This window comes from Eubalaena glacialis, chromosome 5, assembly GCF_028564815.1.
Source record: "Eubalaena glacialis isolate mEubGla1 chromosome 5, mEubGla1.1.hap2.+ XY, whole genome shotgun sequence".
Classification (NCBI taxonomy): Eukaryota; Metazoa; Chordata; class Mammalia; order Artiodactyla; family Balaenidae; genus Eubalaena; species Eubalaena glacialis.
In genome coordinates this window covers 77,612,973-77,635,829 of record NC_083720.1, presented here as the reverse complement: position 1 = coordinate 77,635,829, position 22,857 = coordinate 77,612,973, and the positions used below count along the sequence as shown (strand labels likewise).

General features: G+C 36.6%; 1 protein-coding gene across 1 annotated transcript; it reads right to left on the bottom strand.

Moving 5' to 3' along the window:
• Window positions 1-5,065: 5,065 nt before the first annotated feature.
• Window positions 5,066-19,943, bottom strand: EXOC1L (exocyst complex component 1 like). The gene is made up of 3 exons (XM_061191393.1): window positions 19,823-19,943; window positions 10,994-11,124; window positions 5,066-5,332 (listed from the first exon to the last, which is right to left on the bottom strand). The coding sequence occupies exons 1-3, from the start codon at window positions 19,941-19,943 to the stop codon at window positions 5,066-5,068; spliced, it is 519 nt and encodes a 172-aa protein (XP_061047376.1).
• Between the last annotated feature and the right edge of the window lie 2,914 nt (window positions 19,944-22,857).

The following is a 22,857-nucleotide window of genomic DNA, read 5'->3' as shown; positions in this document are numbered from 1 at the left end:
TGTTCCAGTGCTGGTCATTGGGAACTATTTAAAGTTCTCTCCTGTGTATTTTTGCTCTCATTCTTTTTTTTTTCTTTTCTTTCTTTCTTTTTTTTTTTTTTTGAGCACTTTCTTATCCTCTGGCACCTAGATGTTCTGGGTTCATCTAGTATTTTCCTTGCCCCAGCCATTCTCAAGTAACTCTGCCTCCTTTTATAAGAGAATGGTATTTCAAAATGATCTTCAACCTTTGTTTCAGAATGATAGAAGTAAGTATTTAAAAATGTCTGATTATGAAAAATTAAAAACATACACAAAAGTAGAGAGACTGGTATAATAAACTCCAATGGATTAATCACCCAGTTTCAATAATGGCTATAACAATCCTATTTTACACTGTTCTCCATTTTTAATTCCTGCAACATTGGACAATAAATCCCCACTTCATGCCATATCACCAGTAAATATCCTAGTATCTAACTGTCTTGTCTAATTTATAAAGACTTTTATAAAACATACTCATCACAGCCTTGTAACATTTAAGAAAATTAACCATTGTTCCTTACTATCTAATACCCTCCAAATTCAAATTTCCCTGTTTCAGTCTTTTTATACTTGGGATATTCAAATCAGGGTCCACACCAGGTCCCTGGATAGCCTCCAACATGCTATATTTGGATGTTATATTTCTTAAGTCTCTTTTATATTAAGAAATAAGATAATAATAAACAGTTTTCCTACCCCTTCCCCCAACACACTTAAAAAAAATTGATTTGTAGAGAAATTGAATCATTGGTGCTATAGAATTTCACATTCTGTATTTGCATGCCATTTAGCTTATTCCTTCATTTCCCATATTTCTTAAAACTCAGTAACTAAACCTAGAAGACTGATTAGATTCACATTCATCTTTTAGATGAGACTCCTTCATTGATGGTGCTTATGTACTTCTTACCACATCACATCATGAGCACTTCAGGCTGGCTGACCCACTTTTGGTGATACTAAGATTGCTCATTGGGTTCGGATAGAGTCAGCCTGCTCCCTCCATTATAAAATTCCCCATAACCTTTCACCTAATGGTTTTTAACATTCATTGATAATTGTTGCCTAAATCCATTATTTCATTAGAGATTGAAAAATGGTAATTTTCTAGTTCTATCATTCCTACAGCACTCACTATTTGGAATTCTTCTTTAAAAGTTCCCCTTATCGTGTGTCACCTGAAATACAGTTCCTACGGGAACGGCAAGATACATGCTTGAGTCTATCCTTTATTTGTCTATTTTCAGATATTTCAATGACAACAAATGATATATTTTTGTTAGTATTGTAAATTCATGAACTTAAATATATCTGCGTGCTTCATTCTAGTATAGTCATTTTCCTGTTATGCTCAAATTGTCTCGTCTTAGGCCAGTGGGAGCTACTTCAAGTTGGCTCCTGTGTCCTTGGACTGACCCCAGTTGACTTTGATAGCTTCCTTTCTTCCTGGTACATCAAGGTGTCCCATGTTCATCTTGTACATTTTCTGTCCCAGACCTGGAATCAGTAATTTCTTTAAATAGTCTCCAGTCTTTTCAGTGGGAGATGGTATTTGCAGAACACTCTTGCATGCTAAGATGCTCATGCCTCACGATGTCTTTGCTTCACGGTTTCAGTAGACAAATCTAGAAAATGCATGCTTTCTTTTTAAAAAAAGAGGAGTTTATATTAGTAAGTTTATATTACCATTTCCAGTTAAATTTACTGTTACCGGGCTTTAATTTCTTTGATTTTTTACTTGTATATTCCCTCTGTTAAGCTTAAAAATCTCGGTTTCTAATGACATTAATGTGACAACATGTGTTTAATCTTACAATACTCACACTCCTATGATACTGTAAAAATAACACCACCAATATTACTAACAATTAAGCTTCTGGATATGGTTTTAGGTTCGATGGATTTTGACAAGTGTATACAGTCATGTAACCACCACCATAAACAAGATATTTCTGAATATACAAATGGACAATGGCCAGATTATATATAAAAATAGAACTCTGCCCCACCACCTGCAGCAGCCAGCTGAGGAAGCCAAACTAGTATGTTCAGTAACCAGTCCAGGAAGTCAAACTACTATCTGTAGCAATCAATCTAGAAAGCCTAATAATAGCCCCTGTAGTAATGGGCCCCAAACGACCAGGACTTGATTAATAACCCAGCTTCCCTAATTTTGGCCCCCACTTCTGACTTAGGACCAACTATAGAGAAAGCCATATACATACCTTTAACCAATCACCTAGTATGCTCGGGTTCTTGTTAGCCCGCCAACACCTCCCCCATGCCAGTGACCTCCAATCAGGCCTCTTCCTCTAAAGATGGATATTCGGACTATTTGAAATATTTCTCTCTTGCAAACAATGTCACATGCCTTATGCATTTGTCATTCTGTATCTTTGCCAAAGTACCTTTGGGATACCTTTGAGTCATAGAAATAAAATAAAATTTCCATATCAAAGAATAAATGCATACATAGTTCTGCAAGATATTCTCAAATTCCTCTCCTATCAGATTTGTACTCTCTTGCATTTCCAACAGCCGTGAATGAGGGGAACTGTTTTCCCATTCCCGATTGAATATTGTCAAAGTTTTGAATTTTTTCCAATAGAGAGGTGAGAAACAGGATCACACTGTATATTTAATTTGTATTTCTCCTATTATGGGCAAGGTTAAGCATCTTATCATATGTTTAAGTGTCATTTGCAATTCTTTTTCTATGTATGTATCTTTTACTAATTTTTCAGCAAATTGCAGTTAGTTTTTTTAACTCTTCAGTTTTAGGAGCAATCTGTATATGAAAGATATAAGTGTATTGCTACATAACTTGCACTTTTTCCAGTTTGTCACTTGTCGTTTGATTGAATATAGTTTTTCTTTTCATGCAAAGGCTTCTTATATTGATATAGTTAAATTAATCATTTTTCTTCATTGTTTCTAGATTTGAGTGATAGCTAGGAGTTTTCCCCACTCTCAGTTTATAAAAAAATTCACCCATGTTTTCTTCTAGTAGATTTAAAGTAGTCCTTTTTTTCTTTTTAACATTTTTATTGATGTATAATTCACATACCATGCAATTCACCAATTTAAAGTGTACAATTCAATTATTTTTAACATATTACATTATTTTAAAAAATTATGGTATAATATATATAACATTAAATTTGCCATTTTAACCATTTAAAAATGTATAATTCAGCAGCATTAATTACATTCACAGTGTTGTGCAACCATCACCACCATCTATTTCCAAAACTTTTTCATCACCCCAAACAGAAACTCTATAACCATTCAGTAATAACTCCCCATTTTTTCTTCCTCCCAGCCCCTGGTAATGGCTAATCTACTTTCTGTCTCTGATTTTGCCTAGTCTATATATTTCATATAAGTGAAAGCATACAATATTTGTCCTTTTGTATCTGGTTTATTTTACTTCACGTATTTTCGATGTTCATCCATGTTGTAGCATGTATCAGAACTTCATTGCTTTTTATGGCAGAATAATATTCCACTGTATGGATATATCACATTTTGTATATCCATTCATCTGTTGATGGACACTTGCATTGTTTCCATCTTTCGGCTGCTGGGAATAATGCTGCAATGAATATTGGTGTACAAACATCTATTCAACTCCTTGCTTTCAATTCCTCTGGGTATATACCTAGGAGTGAAATTGCTGGGTTGTTTGGTAATTCCGTGTTTAGCTTTTTGAGGACAAGTCAAACTGTTTTCCACCATGGCTATACCATTTTACTTTCCCATAAGCAATGTATGAGGGTTCAATTTCTCCACATTTTTGCCAACACTTCTTGTTTTCTGTGTTTTTAAAAAATAGCCATCCTGGTAGGTGTGAAGGGGGATACATTTTGGTTTTGATTTGCATTTCCCTAATGACTCATGCTGCTGAGTTTCTTTTCTTGTGCTTATTGTATACTTTGCAGAGATGGTTATTCAAGTTTCTTGTCTATCTTTGAATTAGGTGTTTGTCTTTTTGTTACTGAGTTGTAGGAGTTTTTTACATTAAACCCTTATCAGATATACAATTTGCAAATGTTTTCTTTCATTCTGTAGGTTTGTTTTTCACTTTCTTGATAATGTTCTTTGATGCAAATGTAACTCTGTTGAAGTCCAATTTATCTAATTTTTCTTTTGTTGCTCTTCCTTTTGATGTCATAAAAATCCATTGCCAAATCTAAGGTCCTGAAGATTTACCCTATGTTTTCTTCTAGGAGTTTAATGCTCTCAGGTTTTACATTCACATCTTTAATCCATTTTAAGGATGTTTGTGTATGCTGTAAGAAAGGGGTTCAATTTCTTTATTTTGCATGTAGATATCCAGTTGTCCCAGCACTATCTGTTGAAGAGATTATTTTTTCTCCTTTGAATGAACTTGGCATCCTTTCCAAAAATCAGTTGACCATAGATGTATGAGTTTATTTCTGAATTCTCAATTCTATTCCATTCGTCTGTATGTCTGTCTTTATGCCAGTACTATACTGCTTTGATCACTATACCTTTGTAGTAAGTTTTGAAATTGGGAGGTGTGAGTCCTCCAACTTTGTACTTCTTTTTCAAGATCGTTTGTCTATGTGGGGTCCCTTGCAGCTCCATATGAATTTGACTATTGACTTTTTCATTCCTACAAAAAAAGCCATTGGAATTTTGATAGGGATAATATTGATCTGCAGATCACTTTGGGTAGTACTGACATCTTGACAATATTAAATCTTCCTGTCCGTGAAAACAGGACGTATTTCCACTTATTTAGGCCTTTCAAGATAATTTTTGATACCCCTTAGTAGAATACTAGTTTAGGCAAAACCATCCAACTCCTTCCAAAGTTACCAAAGAACACATAGGCAAAAGTCCAGAATGTTGAATGAATGCATCGAAACACATTTCACTGCAATTCACAAAGCATCAGTTTATTTTCATATAAATAGTAGTCACTGATAAAGGGAAAAAACAAAATCATGAGTATCAATATTTACTTAGGGAACCATTTTCATAGAACACTGATGAAGGAACATGGTATACATATTCAGAGTGGCAAGGGACACAGGGACAAGCACACTAGACTGAAAGCATAAAAGCATATTCTCATAAGGACCAAGCAATCCTTGTTGTTGGAGGACCAAATGGAATCATCATTAAGGTAAGTAGAATCAAAGTTCACGATCCGTAAGTCCTTCTTAAGGTATGCATGATTCAGCTTGTTTACAGTTCGAGCAAAGGCATATTTGGAAGCACAACTATATGCTTCCAAACTGTACACTTTCTTGAAGTGCAGATCAAAAAATGGATTGTCCTAGAAGAAAAAGAGAGACATGATTTTGTTTATAGCCAGGAAAGTAGCTAGACTTCCTGGATTCTCTCATATTGATTGTTGTATTGATTGTAAAGTATCAGTATCAAACGTTTTCCCAAAATCTACAAATGAGCTTTCCAAAACTACCTGTTTCAAACACGTTGCTTCTAAAAAGAACAACAATAAGAAAGATTATTTTTGAAGCATCTGTGATTTTTCAGTTATGCAAATAAATGTGTCAAAATATGCAGCTACCAAGTCTTCCCAGGGTAGTGAATTTGAGAGGATGGATGGGGATGGAAGAAAAGAATAAACCCAATTATAGATTTCCACAGGAGAGAAAAGGTTTCTCCTTTTCTCTACTAGGAGGTTGTCCGTTGTGCTATTTCAATGGTAGAAAGGGGAAATACAGAATGGCTAATCAGCCTTTGGCATACAACAGATCACCAACTTGCTGGCTTTGAAGTTAATAGCAAGGAATTACTTTTAAAGTTAATAGCAAGGATCATTAAATCATTTGACTGAAACTGACAATTTACTAAAGACTGACTCACTGGATTGCTCTAGGCTGTATACTTCTAGTGGAGATGTTTCAGGGAAAAGTAGGCATCAAACCTGATCTAGGTCCTACATGTTAAAATAATAATCATTGCTACTGTTACTAATAGCAGTAACAACTATGCCTTGCATTTATAAAGTGCTTTTCAGTTTACAAAATGCTTTCGCATTCATTATCTGCCTAACTCCTAACTCTCTTTGAGGGCAGAGGTTTTCAGTCATTTATCTTTTGTGTATCCACAGCAACTACTAAGTTCTCAACAAATGTGTGTTGAACTGATCTGAAGTCATCCTATAAAAAGAGAAGTGGAGGTAAACATTGCCCTAAATGATAAGAGGCAGAGAGAGACCAGACCAAACAAAAGTATTAATGACTTGTTACCATGCAGTGTGTAAAGTTTGTATATAAGAACTTATGTATTTGCAATTTCTTTTTCAAATAGGAAAATTCTTAGAGGAGACAGGAAAAAGAACAAGGGTTTTGGAGTTAGCCAACTGTTTTGACTCTGATGTAACCATGGGCAGGGCACTTATTATATTTGGCCTTCACTTTTTAGATAGGGTTGCTATGAAGTTTGCATGAGATTAATCATTTAAACTGTGATACTAGTATGGAGCTTAATGAATGATAGTTCCTTTTCCCAAATCTGTCCCCAAAGATTGTGATACCGGTGTTAATATCACCTTGCTTTACACTATTAAAATTTTTAAAAAACAAAACAATACTTTAAGAAAAAGAATGTACAAGAGTGATGTGATTTTAAGTACAATGTTCTCTAGTCACACCTTGCAAAATGTTTCCTAGCTGTCATGATTGCAGATTGAAGGACAGTTCTTTAGAGAATCTCAATGAAAGGAAATCACACCCATTCCATCACCAGATACTAATCATACTCCTTATGTAGTTTCCTCACAGAAACATTTACTCCTTATCATGTAGAAAATATCCTTTGTTCTTTTGAGATACTTGGAGAAGATTAAGTTTTTCCATTAGCCTGATAATTGAAGCCTAAGCAGGCATGAACATAGAATACAAGTTCGTCCATCTGTCCCTTCCTTCCTTCCTCCCTCCCGCCCTCCCTCCCTTCCTCTCTCCCTCTGTCTCCCCCTTCCTCTCTCTTTCTTTCTTTTGATAGAGCTAAAAGGGAATCTCATAGTTCATTCAGTAATCCCTTGTTTATAGTAGATTAAATATAATGTAATATAATGTAATGTAATAGTGAATAATAGTTTCCAGAGAGGTGAAGCCCAGGCCACACATGTAGTTATTGGCAGAGCCAAGACAAGGACAAAGCTCTCACTCAGCCCAACCCCATTTCCTGCTACATCATTCTCTCTTCTGTTGCACCACGTCAGTCTCCAAATCCCCAGTCATTCTGATTTATAAATTGACTTCAATTTCAATTCCATTCCATTTTAAAGTTGACAACTTCTGGCTTGAAATAGCTCTATTTAAAACATTGCTATCGAGAAAAATATAATATATGCTGACTCCTGAGGATTCAATTACAAGAGGGAGGACAAGTGGTAATTCCCAGAACAACTGAGATATTTTTACTTCATCCACAGAAAAGAAATATTTAAAAGAACTACTCTTTGGATATTATAGGTTTTCTTCTGGCAATTTAATATTTTAGGCCCTAAAGAGATCAGAAAAATAGAAATACTCAATTTCCCTTTTGTATCTAGTTCACTATGAAAGATAACAATCTTCAAATGGGAAAGGGAATAATTAACAACATAGAGATGCAATTAAAGGCCAGAAAGGTGAGGAGAAAATAGAGCAGAGCTAGCTGCGTCCAATGAATCTAAGCTGACAGGCTTGATTAATACATCCTGGGCACTGACCAAGCTTATAGAAAATAATTATGACATTAGTAATATTTGGGGTATTACTGTTGGGGTGGGTATAAAAGATGGGGTCTGTAAAATCTTTCTTTCTTAGAAATTTATTTCCTAGTTCTGTAGAAATGGTTGTATTAGATGTTCTCTATCATTTAATAATATACTTGCAGACTAAAAGATATAAGTGCTGTATAATTGGCTGTATAAAATCAGCCAATTATGTTAAACTAGCATATCTACCTTTATTGTGTTTGTCATTAGCCTGATTAGAAAGCCCTTTAAAATTGATTTTTTTTAGAAAGCATTTGAATGCATTTTGTTTGGTATTATATTTATTCAATAGGGTATTTAATTAGTGCTAAGTTGGACCCTGTTGCTAAGCCCCAGCAAGCAATCATCCTAGATAGGGTTAAACCCCCAGTAAAATTGCCATATTGCACATGTCTTAATGAAGTTTGAATGTTCAATAAATTGTACATTCACTTGAGCACTTGAGAAAAAAATAAGAAAATGGTCAAAAAAAGAGGTGGGCATGATTAATTCTTGAAACTACAGATTAGTGAACTTGACACTGACTTGTGATAAAATTCAACGCAGTATAGAAATTTTGGCAAATACCTAAAAGTATATAGAAGAAAATACTTTAAAAATTTGTACTCCTATGATACAGAGATAATTATTGTTAAAGTACTGGTTAGTTTCATCTATACATTTACATACCCACATACATATTTTTTTGTATTAAAATTTAAGGTTCAGCTTTCAATTTTCAATACTATGATAACTTAAATATGTAAAATGAGATAATATTATAGAAAAGTTTTGTATTCAGCTGACTTTTAAAAAACTTATTAAATGGTGAACAATTGTGTTCTGAGGTATTCTTTTGGAAACATGACTTTTAATGACCATGTAATGTTCCAGCATATTGACATAAAAAAATATATTTAACTATTTCCTAAGTGTTGAACATTTAGGTAGAATATATTGTCAGAAAAATGCTATGTGATTACTTAAGAAAGAACGCAATGAAATCCAGCATGCTTTCACCAAGAAGTCATGCCAAACACACCAAATTTTAAAAATAGGATTCCTAGGTGATAAGATAATAGCAGATAACATATATTGATTTCAGTAAAGATCTTAAGGGAAAAATTTAGATATTCAGACTAGATAATTAATAAGGCAGAATTAAGTGGCAGAATTAAGAGCTTGTGTCCATCTAACTTACCACTGTATCCTCAGAGCCTAGCAGAGCCTGGTATACCATAAATTCTCAGTGAATGACTGAACACACAAATTTGTAGAGATGATAAACAACCAGTCCAAAGAAGACAAATTGATAGATTTGGAGGTAAAGTCTAGTTCCATCTCTAGAGTAGTTATTTGACCTTAGGCAAGTGTTAATCTCTTTATGTCTCATTTTCCTCATCTGTAAATCAGGAGTAATGATAGAATCTAATTCATGGGATTTTTGTGACAGTTATGTGAAGTTATGTATGAAAAGAGCTTTTTGTGGTTCCTGTCATCTGCTAAGAGTTTACTGAGTGTGAAATGGTAGCAGGTAGCAGTACTGCTAGTAGTGGTAATAATAGTAGTAGTAATGATAACCTATCAATTACCTAGAGGTATGCACCTAGCCCTGCCTGCTTCATCATTTTTATTATTGACTTGAATGAAGTCCTAAATGCTGTGCGCATTAAATCTGTATCATACTATAGTGAATATTAAAAAATCAAAATATTAGAAGATTTGGTAGGTAGGAACAATAGGCCAACCTAAGCATATGGCATTTAATCAGATTAAGAATAAATGAGCTTAAATTCTAATTCATCCAACAATAACAGAAATATTTATTGAGTCCCTGATAACTGCTAGGCAGAAGGCTACAATAAAAGATGAAAAGGAATGGTTACAGTTTTTTATCCAGAGGGGAGACAGAGTAAGCCAGCAGTTGCAGTTTGTTGGATTATTTACATCCACTGTGCAATGGGGTTATAGGGCAGGGGGATATGAGTAGGACTTTACTTCATGGGGAATCTGAGAATGGGGTGAGGGATGGAGGTGACTGGGCTTTCTAAGCCCCGAGAGTATTAAAGCACTTTTGCTGTATAAAGTTTTAGGGGAAATGACCAGATATAAAGAAGCCAGATCATCAAGGGCTTTTATCTAGATTTTATTCCATGTACGTAGAAGGTATGGCAGATCAGGTTAAATGGCAATTCATGCCCAAAAGACCTGAGGTCTCAGTTGAGTGTTTACTAGAAATAAGAATCCAGATCAAAGGAAATACAAACTGGTCACGCTAATTCTAAAGTATTGTATTTAATTGTGGAAAAACTGAAACATTCCAGAGGAGAAGAAATTGCATAGTGAAGGGTGTTGCAGCAATGTCATGGGAGAAAATAACAACAGCGCTATGACCTCTTAGTGTTTGTATAATCCTGTCATATTATCTTATTTGATCTTCATAAGAACATTATTTAAAGAATGAAATGGTTACATTTAACCCAGAAAAGAGAAAACTTGAGGGAACCTTATTAGTGTCTTCAAACATTGGAAAGGCTGCTATGTAAAAGGAGGGTTGGGTTTGTTCTGGTTGCTTCAAATGACGAAGCTAGGACTGATGGGTGGATGTTATAGTGAAGGAGATTTTAGTTAAACATAAGTGGGACATGTGAAAATAAAGGATGTTAATTTGGAAATAGAATGGATTTACTCATGTGGGAATGAGTTCTCCATCAGTAGAAGAGTTCAAGGAGAGACTGGGAAAACCACTTTCAAGTGGTCATACAAGAGATTAAAGTACACACCCCTTCCCCACTTTCAATACAGAGGTTGTAGGATTTCCAAGGGTTATTGATCCTTCCAGAGGATCAAGCAGCTAACCGACAGTAAAATCTGAAGAAGATGAGGAAAGGAATCCCCACAACTTATGGAGGAAACTGGGCTGGGGAGAGAGTGGTGGTGGAAGCATCAGATATTTAAAGTTTCAGAACTGACTGGAAGATTGTGTTTAACCTGTTAAGAAGACCTTGGGAAAGATGCTTTAAATCTAATAGACAAAATTCAAATTTAAACTCATAAAAACAGAACAAACAAACCAGTAGATCATCCCAGTAGATTAAACTGTACCACTTAAGAATAATATGTCATTTTAACACTCAGTACATGCCAAAAATATATGAAGTAAGATATTAACCATAAAGGTCTCCAGCATATTGATCCCACATCTCCTTTACAAAACATAACACTTACTGTATCTGCTTCTTTTCCATCGATCATCCGCAGATCGTTCAAAGACCACTTTTTGGTTACTTCATATTTTTCATCTAAACCTATTCTGTAGTGTTTCACCATAACTATTTTTACTTCTTCATTTTTGGTCACTGTAGGACAGAAAAACACTTCGTTTACATAGACTCTTAGAAGATAATAAATTATTCATCGTCATACTTTTCAGTATTTATGAATCTCCTTTTCCTATAATAAGCTTGAACGTACATTGTATCTGCACCCCAGTTATGAACCCTGAGGTATCTGAAGCTTCATGAGTATGCCCTCAAATTTCCTCAGTGTGTTAACTTTATTTTTGCTGCAATTGTGGTCACATACAGCCGCGGTAATGTCTGTCAGATAGAACACCGAGCTCTGTGCTTTCAGCTCTGAGATTTGTGGTGGAGGACAGAGTTCAACTCAGGGCAGGAAATAGGAGGCTTAGTGTGAGCATACAGTCAGTGCCAAAGTGTTTACCAGAACAAGTTGGAATTTTAATTTATGACAATATAAGAAAATGAGGTCAGGAAAGTAAACAGTTCTGCTCACACAGCAACCCACTGTTGAAGACTGACCATGCAAATACTTGTGCACACTTTTTTTTTTAAAGTCGCTGTGAGATTTTTGATGTAAGAGTGCTTGCAAAACAGCAACTACTGACCTATTTGGTATTGTCTGAAATTTTTAATCCTCTGTAGTGTGTATCCAAAATCCTATTATTCAAAATGTGCCATCGAGACAAAAAACTTTAGTACTGTACTTTGAAAGATATGGGAAAATCATTGCTTATTTTATGTGAACAACATGAGGGAAATAATTTCCTGGTCTTAAAATCATTGTGTTTGGTCTCATATGAACACATTAGAAGAATCAACATTTGATGTTAGAGTTCCTGGACTGAAAGTTATCAATGAGTTCCCAAGGGAGTATTTACTGGGTATCCACTATTTGTCTGATAGAACTATTACAAATGCCACAGGGGGTACAAGTATGAGACATGGTCCCTGCCCTCTGGAAACTTATGATTTTGTTGAAGAGACAAGGCTAACACACATGTGTCACATAAAATATATAATATGAAGGTATACATGTATATTATAAAGAGGTGGCAGTGGGGATTGAATATCTTAAACTTTCAAGATGGATGATGTCACTTGGAGAGTTACAAGCTGGTTCTGTCTTCTAAGAATGAGACTGGAATTTGTCTTTGGGGAAGACTCTCTTTTGGTTCTGGAAAGCATCACTTTAGCATGACCTCCTAGTTAAGAAGATTAAAACAATATATTACAATATAATCATAGGATAGATAAGCAATATGGAACAGACTATATGTTCAACAGAAGTTCTAAGAAGGGAGAGGATTCGAATGGTTAAGGAAAGAATTATGGAAGAAATAGAATTGGAGATAGAGCTTTAAAATTAGTAAAGGCAAGGATGATACTGACGGCATTTCTAGGTGAAGGACAGTATGACAAAATGAGTAGACAATAGACCCTGAACTTCACCAGGTAGGATTAGAGACAGTGGATTGTATAGATTGATTGGTGTTAGGATATGGTGGACAACAAAGTTAACCAGGTTGTGAAAATGTTTTGAAAAATGACAGAAACCACTGTGGTCTCATGGTGTCTCAACCCCCCTCTGATGGGAGGGATTGGAATCTGGCCTGGACAGTGAGGGCTCCAGAGTTGGGACTGGTGAAGGGAGTAGTTATCCTCTGTAAGTGCAGGTGATACTGAAATTAAGGCAACCAGTTGAACTTAGACTTCATGATGGAGCTGAGCTCAGTCTCCCAGAGAAGGGAGTCTGAGCAGGTTGACAAATCTAAGAAGAGGGCACTATGTCAGGAGTTCAGTGAAAGCTCATACTGTAATACATATTCAGTAAGTCTCTTTCCTCCTTGAGCAGGAGACTAATATAGCTGTGTCCTGTTGAAGGAGTATTTTTCTGGAATCAGTGATGCCCAGGATACATTGAAGAAGAAAAGAAAGAAGAACTGGAGGTCCCTAGAAGAGGCAGTGTGTCTTAGTGGGCTCTGGCATTAAACATTCTGGATTCAAATCATGACACCACTTCTTACAGTGTGGTCTGTAATCTCATTATTTAATCTCTAGAGAGATTAAACCTCAGTTTTCTCATGTTGTAAAGTGGACATCAGAGTGATACAAACCCATAGGGTATAAAGATTAAAGTATATAAATGACTTAGGATAGTGCCTGGTTCATAGTAATTGTTTCCATTTTTGTTTTGTTTTGTTTTGTTTTTGAGGCTGTTGTTGGAATCTAGGCATAGGATGTAGGCAATGGAAATCGAAGTGGTAAATCTAAGTTAGATTTTAAATGAGGCATTCACAACACTGGATGGAAACCAAATACATAAGCATGGTTGGGCGGAATAGTGAATTTAGTCTTTGATGTACAGATGAGCTCCATAAACTATCTCAGAAGAGAAGGAGATGATGGAAGTTTATAGTTTAGGAATGAAGATACAGACTTGGGATTTTTCTGTGTGAACAGGTTTCCAAAACTAGGTTTATAGGGAAAAGAGCAGAGGAAAGAGGTGAAACAGAGTAGAGAAAAAAAAGGTGCCAGCAGAGAGGTCTAAGAAGGGCCCATCAGAAAAGAGACAAGCCCAACAGTGCAATGCTACGGAAATCAAGAGGACAGAGAATTTCAAGAGTTGGAGACAATCCCATGAAGTTACTTTGTTGGGTAACTTTGTTCAGTCCTGGCACTGAATCTGACTTGGGGAAGATCATTGATTTCTTCCCTGAGGGCAGTTTCTCTCGAATGGGGAGGGCAGAAAACAGCTTGTAGAGGGCTCCTTCATGGACTAACCATACTGAGTGCGTACTATGCGCCAGTTCTTATGTTAGGTAGGGTTTAGAAAGAGAGATAAGAGAATAAAGGCTATGATTTAGATCACATATTCCAAGAGTTTGGAAGAGGAGTGATTGCATATTTTGAGGACAACAGGAGTGATTGAGGGGCATGTCCTGGAGGGGACCCAGTGTGGAAGATCTTAACCCTGGGTAAGGAAACTGGCTCAGAGACTGTGAGTCTCCTGAAACTGTGCAAAATTTGGTGGGTTTCTGTCCGTGTACACTTCCCCAACCCTAAAAAAGGTCCACTTCCACTGGTCTAGATGTTAGCTTTGGGAAGAGGAAAGGAAAAGAGAAAAGAAGCCATTAGGCTGGTGTGTTGAAGTGGAAGCATGGTTGATTCTGTCATACTTACTAAGGACAAGATTTTGGAGGCAGTTCCTTCCACTAGGAGGTAATTGTCTGTCCAGACAAAGGCTCTACCTCAGAACCAAATAATAATGTTCTTGTTCTGGCTAGCTGTCTCACTGGCGACTTACGAAGTGGGAGAGGATGGGGATGGGGAGAAATAACTGGATACTGTATAAAAATATCATTTGAAGCAAATTCCACGGCCTCATCTACATGTTATGATAACCAGCTAATTGGCTGTAGACCCACTGATTTGTTTCATTAATTTGATAAGTATTTGAGTGCCCCTTTTGTACAAAGCCCTGGGCTAGGCATTGAAAAAATGCATTCCCCTATGGCACCATTCCTGCTTTTGCTGAGATTACAGAGAGTGGGGCTTCAGAGAGAAAATACACGATCAAGTGCTGTGAATGAGGCATGGACAGGGTCTTATAGGAACATGGAGAAGGGACATCTTCATCCCACTAGGAGTCAGAGAGAGCTTCTTGAAGGAGGTTATCTGAGTTGTAAAGGACCATGGGAGTTAGCAGAATGAAGAAAGGGGTAAAGGGAGTTCTGGAACAGCATGTGGACAAAAGCGTAAAATACTTGAATCTTTTGAGTCCTTACAGGCATTTAGTATTGCTGGCATGAAGGGTAGGGGTGAATAGGTGGTAGGAATCAGGGTAGGCAGGAGCTGGTTCCTGAATGGTCTAGAATGCTACGCTAAGGAATTCAAATATTATCCTGAAAGCTCTGTTTGTGGGGACATTGACGAGGGCGAAGAGTGTTGTCGCTGAAGGACGTTAAGTGAATGGTCAGGCTGAGCTTTACATTTTAGAAAGTTTTCTCGGGCAGTTCTGTAAAGGATGGGTGGGAGGGAGGGAATGAAGAAAGAGATGTTAAGAAGGTAGGATCTACCAGTCATCAAGTTTTCTTACATTAATGGTCACTGTCCCACTAATAACAAACTAAGAAAATAAAATGCACGCTTTAAAAGTTAACCTTTTGATACAGTGATGCAGCACAGAGACGGTACAACCTCCTTAATTTGGCAAAATAGTCTCCTCTGTAGCCAAGAGCTTCCAAGAACTGTCTTTAGCCAAGAGTCAAAGTCTGCTCAGGCTGGAGTGGACCCAATCCCTAAGTTCCATACTTGAGTTCTGCTGCCAGCTAAAATTAAATGGCCGTATTCACATTAATGCAGCGGCAAAGTGGAAACATCACGTTGTCTTAAAACAGAAATGTGTTTATATAGTCAAAATGTTACAGAGTTGGTTTCCGTAACATCAGATGGGCCGCTATCTAATTATGATTTAGTGATATCTATAGACCCAGGGACTTTCAGAATGAACCTGCTCCAGTTTCACTATTTTAGTTAACATTTTCAGAACAACCATCTTAACTTCACGCTAACAACTTATCTTCACTTTTAATTTCAAAATAAACATTGTTGTTAATAACTGCCTCTATTATCACGGTGAAATAGTCACTATTATTCATGAGGCTAAGTGGAAAGAAGATTGGCCAAGTGAACCAATATAATTTGGCAGAACAGGAAAAATAGTAGCTCACGAGTAAACTGCACAGAAAACCTTTAAATACATAAACCACTGTCATTTTACAATCCCAGTGTTACATAATTGTTTTCATCATTGAAATTAAGTAATAGGGAAAAACTACCATGAGATATCAAAGACAAGAAGCCTCAGTGAAAATGTTTCAATGTATTGGTGACGTCTTGGGGTTGTTGAGAATGCTATTACTGATTTCATCAAAAAAGTAACTTTCAAATAATTTTTCTAGAAATATTTTAATCACATCGATTTTGAGGCAGTACTGGGCAATACTAGATTTAATGTTTGTCCCTCGTTCCCCTCAATTCCTATGTTGAAATCCTAACCCCCAAGGTTATGGTAGTAGGAGGTGGGGTCTTTCAGAGGTGATTAGGTCATGAGGGCAGAGGTGATTAGGTCATGAGGGCAGAGCCCTCATGAATGGGATTAGTGTCCCTATAAAAAGACCCCAGAGAGCTCCCTTGCCCTTTCCACCCTGCAAAGTTAGAGGGAGAAAAAGGTGGTCTATGAGGACGCAGATCCCCACCAGACACCGAATCTGCAGGCGCCATGTTCTTGGACTTCCCAGCCTCCAGAACTGTGAGAAATAAATGTTTGTTGTTTATAAGCCACCCAGTCTCTAGTATTTTGTTTCCTTTTCTTGTTAACTTATTCTTATTTAACACTCTTACTGTGAACAGTATAAATGATTTCACAAAATTATTCATTTCTCCGGTTCACAGAGAAGAAGTTGTTTTTTGGCATCAAAATGTAATAGGTATGGAGAATTTATGCATACTATCTTCATAATTCTAGCAAATGCCATTTATTTTCAAATTAATTACCTGTGAATGGAGAATATTTTCTAAATATATGTGAATACTTAAATCTGTATCAGAATATGTATACAATTTTTATTTATAAAATAGGAATATACATACTTCCATATGTTTACTGTATATTTTATTTTTATTATAAATATTTATTTACAGCATATACTATTTATAAATAAATACTTCAGCATATGTTTTCATAATAGATACATTCTTTTCTGTAATTTTAACAATATAACCCCACCTTCCAATTTGGAATAAAATTCTAGCCCTATTTGGAATACAATTTATTATTTTTTTCCCCCTAGTTAGGATTTAAGAGGAGAGCACTATGTGTAGATGTAAATGTTATTATTTCTGGTTCAGAGAGGTCAACACCGAGGCCAGAGCGTTGCCCCATATATCACAGCTGGCAGGTGGGCAAAGCAGAGTCATGTTTCACACCAGCTGTGTCGGACTCCTAGCCTTCCAAGGTCCATTCCACCATGCCCTGCTACTTCCCATCCAATCAGCCATAATCACTTTTCATGCGATTTCAAGTCCTTCAGAATTTCTTTAACTCATTTGCATTCTCATCACTGCACAACTGACTTGTCCCTTTCTTGTTCCCGTACTTTATAGAGCTCCTCCCTCCTTCCTAAGAAGTTGCCGCTTTTAACAGCCAGGGATAATGATGTTCTAGGCTAGGGGAAGCTAATTTCAAGGGGAAATGACCATGTAAACCCTGACGTGGGAGGAGACCGAGGTGCCAGGAAATCCCCAATGTAAATCCTAGCAAACTTCAGAGAGGGAGACAGAATTTAAGACATCTGCTTTTTGACATTGACCAAGTAAGTTATCAAGGCAACAGTAAATCACAATCATCTGGTTGTGAGACCCCTGCAAAAGACAGACTCTGATTGGATAAATGGAAAGTTTAACTTATTTAAACATATCTTCTTTAATTTGAGAAATGCATGATGGGATTTAACTACTCTAGACTTGATTCTCACAAATTTAGAACTGCTGGATTGTAGGATATAAAGAGGAAATCATAACTATACGTCTCCCTACTCCCAGAAGGTGGCCAACATTCAAAACCTGGAGTTACCTGCCTCAACAGTTGAGATATGGCCTGCTTGATTCCTATCAATGGAGATTTTCTGAGTAAAGCATAGTCAAAGATTTAGGACTAGCAAGCATCCCACTGACTTTATTTTAAATTACTGTTCCGTCTAATTGCATTTGAAATGGTCATAAAGAGAGGCCACATTTGGGGAAAGTGCTCTCAAGTTGATGGATGTGATATGTAGAAGAGTCATAAAGTTGGTGAATGAACAGGACTTATAATGTTAACTTTTACCTGGAATATCACAATATTGTCTTCTCTTTCTCACATCTAAGAGAACCTTGTTTTTCCTTTGCTTCTAACATGACAGAATCATTGAATTTTACTAATGAAAGTGATCACTTACTTTCTGTGGTCATTGTCCAGGTGAAAACATTGAACCCTAAAGAGGTTGCCTTCACACATGTTAACAACGCCAACCCCTTGTTGTTCCAATCCTGGTTAAAAGGATTCATGTCATTTATGAAAACAGACAGCAGGTGACCCCAGCCCACAGTGTCTTTCTCAGAACTTGAGGATACTGGGGAAAAAATTACATCCATTTCCAAAAATTTAATTCTAGGAGTGTTTTGGTTTTTTTTTCCATGCCAGATAGAACAAGTTAATTATATAGTTGGAGGCGGGCATTAAGATACATGTGGTAAATTAGATGTAAATAATGCCTGGTAAATAAATATGCATTATTGATTGTTCTATTTTTTATAAGTTTCTTAAAAAACACGTATACACTAATGTTTTGTGATGAGTAATTAGCTTTATAAAGTAGGATTATAATAGGTATAAAATTATTAAATTTTAATGTTGGAATAAGCATATCCTCTAATATATTAAGTCAAAATACTTTGAGATATAGTGATCTGATCGTTTGAATATAATACAGTTTCTAAAATTGTTTCATTTGACCTTTTCCATTTGATTTCTTTCTTTTTCCCGGACTGATTAAGTTTTGTACCTTGCTGATATGCTAAGCCTTACACTTTTTATTTATTTGGCAAAATATGCTAGGTAACGTATTAGATAAATGTTAGTATTCTTATTATTAAGTAAATATTAGTATACTTATTAGGAATTACAGAATTTTAAAGAGTTCTTAGCACTTTCTTTAAAGATGTTCTACTTCCCTTATAGTACCCCCTCTTGACAACTTTTGAAAGTTCTTCTAAGCAAATTATCAGGAAAGGAATTATAATAAATTTTCTGAAAATGCTGAACTGTGTGCCTTAAAAAGCAAAGTCTACAATGAAAACTTAGAGTTTCTAAGCTCTTTCCTCCGAAGCCCCTGAAAACTATTAAAAAGCATGGATTGGGAAAAGGAAATGCTGTATATTAAATTCAATAATGGCACAAGAATTTCTGTCTAAATTCAGCACAAAAATTACAGGTTAGGTAAATCATAATTAAGTGCAAAAGCTTATTCCTACATTTGGACAATTTTCATAAATTTTTAAAATATGAGGGAAAATATTTTAATTAGTTTAGAGAACATTTCCTTAAAGTTCCATCTTCATGAACTAATTTCTACCATTAAAATATTGTTTCTGTGAGCATACTATGAGAAAGAATTTTTAAAAGATCATTTCTCTTTTCAAAATAAGCCACCAGGAAGTCTAAATAAGCCTCAGAAGAAAATCTAAGGTCTTTTTTTTTTTCTTTCCTAGCATGAAAAGAGAGAACCCTGGTTGTCCAGATCTGTTGGAAATAGAGCTGTATAACTCAATTCTCCAATATGTTTTAAAATATATAGAGAGCTCTCCGTTGAATTTTTTAAAACAAGCTCTTACACAAGAAATTCGCATGCCATGCAAGTGAATTAAATAAAAGACTGGAGACTAAATAATCAAATCAGCAAAAGCACATACCCAGTTTCATTTCTGAACAATTAACCAAAATATTCTTAATACAATATTTTTTTGTCTTCCATTTTATCACTTAAAAAAATTCTGTAGAATCCAAATTCTTAATCTTCGCATAGTTAAGTTCTATCACAAGAAGATACATCTGCTGTTATTGCATAGGAAAATAAACACCCCAAAATGTCCTTCTATCACCCAAACATCTTGGGGTTATTTACATTTTGAAATGATAACAGAAAGAACAGATTACCTGACACACAGAGGTAATACCTGTCCTGGACCGAGAACTCTATTTCAATAAACTCGTACAGATTCTGCGAGAGTGGCTTGAACAGTTTCTTCTCCAAGTCCTCCTTTACCAATGATGACATTTCCTCCAGTTCCACTTGGCCTGAGGTCTTGGCTCCAGCTCACTCTTTCTCTCCTTCTGCTCCCTAGATTTCTTGTTTCGGTTTGCAGCTCCTCGGTGAGTCCTGCCCACCTCCCAACCCTCACTTTCAACTTCTCATTCCTAGCCAGACCCAGGCTCCCGAGAGCACTCAGCGCGGTCAGACCCCTCACTGCGGTATCTGCCCAGTGGCAGCAGCGGCGGCAGCCAAAATACAGCAGCGGCATCAGCCCCGCTGTCACTCTCCAGCATCCAGGCTCAAGGAGGCTGCTCTCTGGAGCTCTCCTGTGGTTTGTGGATGGGGAACATATTTATGAACACCAGCAGATACACTTGTGGAGTCCGCTGGTCTCCCTAGTCTAGTAACCTTTTCCCCTTTCACATCACTCTGCAGAGGAAGACCACTACTTCAGCTTGATTCCATTACATAAATCAGCTGTCTGGCTCTATTGATTGGGATCGTCTTCCATTAAGAACTTTGCTGTCATCGGCAAGAGAAAAAGCACCTGTGCTTTCTCCTGACACTTCCAACAAGTCTCTTTCCCTCCTTTCTTTCCCCTCCTGCAATTCATTCAGACCTTTGTTTTCATGAGAGTCAGCATCCATTCCTGTGTCCAAATTATTTTTAAAATGGGCTTACTTTAATGTTATTCATTTCTTTACTCGCAAAGAGAAATTTACTAGGTACCTACTGGAGCAAAGCATGGTATCTGTTTCTTGGGAGGGTGGATTTCCTATCCTCAAGAAGCTTATAATCTAATAGAGATGAGTACACCAAATAATTATCATAAATGTTTAAAAGTGATAAATGGCACAAGAGAAAGGAAATATAGAAAAGTTATTTGTACCTGGAGAGTATCAGAGACAGTGCTATGGGGGAAGATCTGGAACTTGAAGGGTGAGAGGGAAGTATCCAAGTGGAGGAGGGGGAGATGCATATTCTGTGGAAGGAATGTTGGAACGAAAGCTCTGATCAGTAAGTCACAGGGGGTGTTTGGGAGGACAGGAAGCAGTCCGGTTTGCTTAAATTATATAATTTGTGGAAGTAAAAGATAAGGCTGGAAAGGTAAATTGAGTGGGACCAGCTCATGAAGGGCCTTGAATGCCAGAATAATCCTTTGGATTTTATTCTATCGAAGTAGAGAACCAATGAAGATTTGGGGGCATTCATTCATTCGACAAATATTTTTCAAGGGCTGATTTTTGTGCCAGGCTCTGCTCTAGGACTGGGAATATGGCAATGAAGAAAATAGGTCCATTCCTTGCTCTTCTGGAGCTTAGTGGGGTAGATGGAAAATAAATAAACAAAGCAGGAGTCCATCCAAGGTATGCTCAGCTGCAAGTAACAGAATACATGACATCAAGTTGTAAATAGGAAAGACTTTAAACGATCTCTCATAATAAGAGGTCTGCAAGTAGGCAGTCCCAAATTTAGCTCAGGACTCATAGGTGAGGGTCCCAAGTGCTGGCCATTTTCTGATCTTCTGTCCTCTGAGGCTGGCTTTTTATCCTCAGGCCACTGTTGTTCAGCTCCAAAGACAGGAAGAAAGAGGAGTGGTTGTTGCTGGCCTTGATTTCTCTTTTTGTCAGAAGCAAACTCTTTCTCAGAAACCAGCCAACAGACTTTCTTTTACATGTTGGTGGCCATAACTGGGTCACAGGGCCATCCCTAGGAAAGCCAGAATTTGTCATTTTTGGTTCCTATCATGGGAAGACAGATTTTCTAACAAGGAAGAAGGGCTGGGAATGACTGCAAGCAGGCAGCCAAAAATGTCGTCCGTGGCTCCCCTAAGAAAAGTTGATGGCATGTGTGACTAGGCTGAATCGTGGGGTCCTGGGTGAGACATTTGCCTTTCTGAGCCTGTTTCCTTATCTGAAGAATGATCTCTAGGCTCTTTTCCTACTTTAATATCTCCTATTCTGTTTGTGATTCTGGGAATCTATTAAAATAATTTGGGTAAGAGGACCAGAGAACTGGTATTCTGCTTTTGGGTATGGAAAATGGAGAAGAAGGAATGAATATAAGATATATTTGGATGATAAAATCAATAAGCTGTGGCACCTAATTGGATGTGAAAGGAGGAAGGTGGAGTCAATATGACACAACGACTTTCCACTTTCACCCAGAGAATGAGTAAATGGGTTCACATCACGGGAGGTAGGTTTTCAGAGAATTATTTTCAGCTTTCACTTAAAAAATTATTTTCCTATGGAGGAAAAAAAAGACTGGTATGACAATCAGAACAACTCATCAGCAATACTGTCATAAATATTTGATTAGGTATTTATTTATGTGATTCTTTGTTTTATGTTTTTCTCCCCTCCTAGACTGTAAGTTTCATGAGGGCAGGAACCCATGTTTTTCCCACTTGCTATACATCCAGGGTATGTGATACACAGTATCTAGTACATCATAGGCATTCTTGCATTCATTTATTCACCCAATTTATTTGTAACAATTTACTAAAAGAACAAATAAGAATCAAATAGTCTTCTAATGACTTAAATTTTTTTTTTTTTTTTGCATAGTTGATTTTGCAGTGAAATATCTTCATAGCTGGAGCAGACAGCTGTTAGTTCCAGGGAGGGGGAAAATTTCCCTTTACCCCTCTTGAATTCTTTTGGCTGGTCTAATAATTACATTGACGCAAGACAGATTAACAGGAGAAAAAAAAACTATTTAATTCGTACACACGGAGGTCTCATAGAAATGGGACTTCTGAAGTGGCCAAAGCAGGCTGTATACATATCATTTTTAGATAAAGAAACAATTATTTGTGAAGATTTAACAAAACAAAGAGGCTTGTGCTTGGGGTAGCAGACTAATGGAGAAGTAATAGGGTTTTTCTATACAGCTTTCTTAACCTTGAATTCCCTAACAGTGATAAGGATGCTTT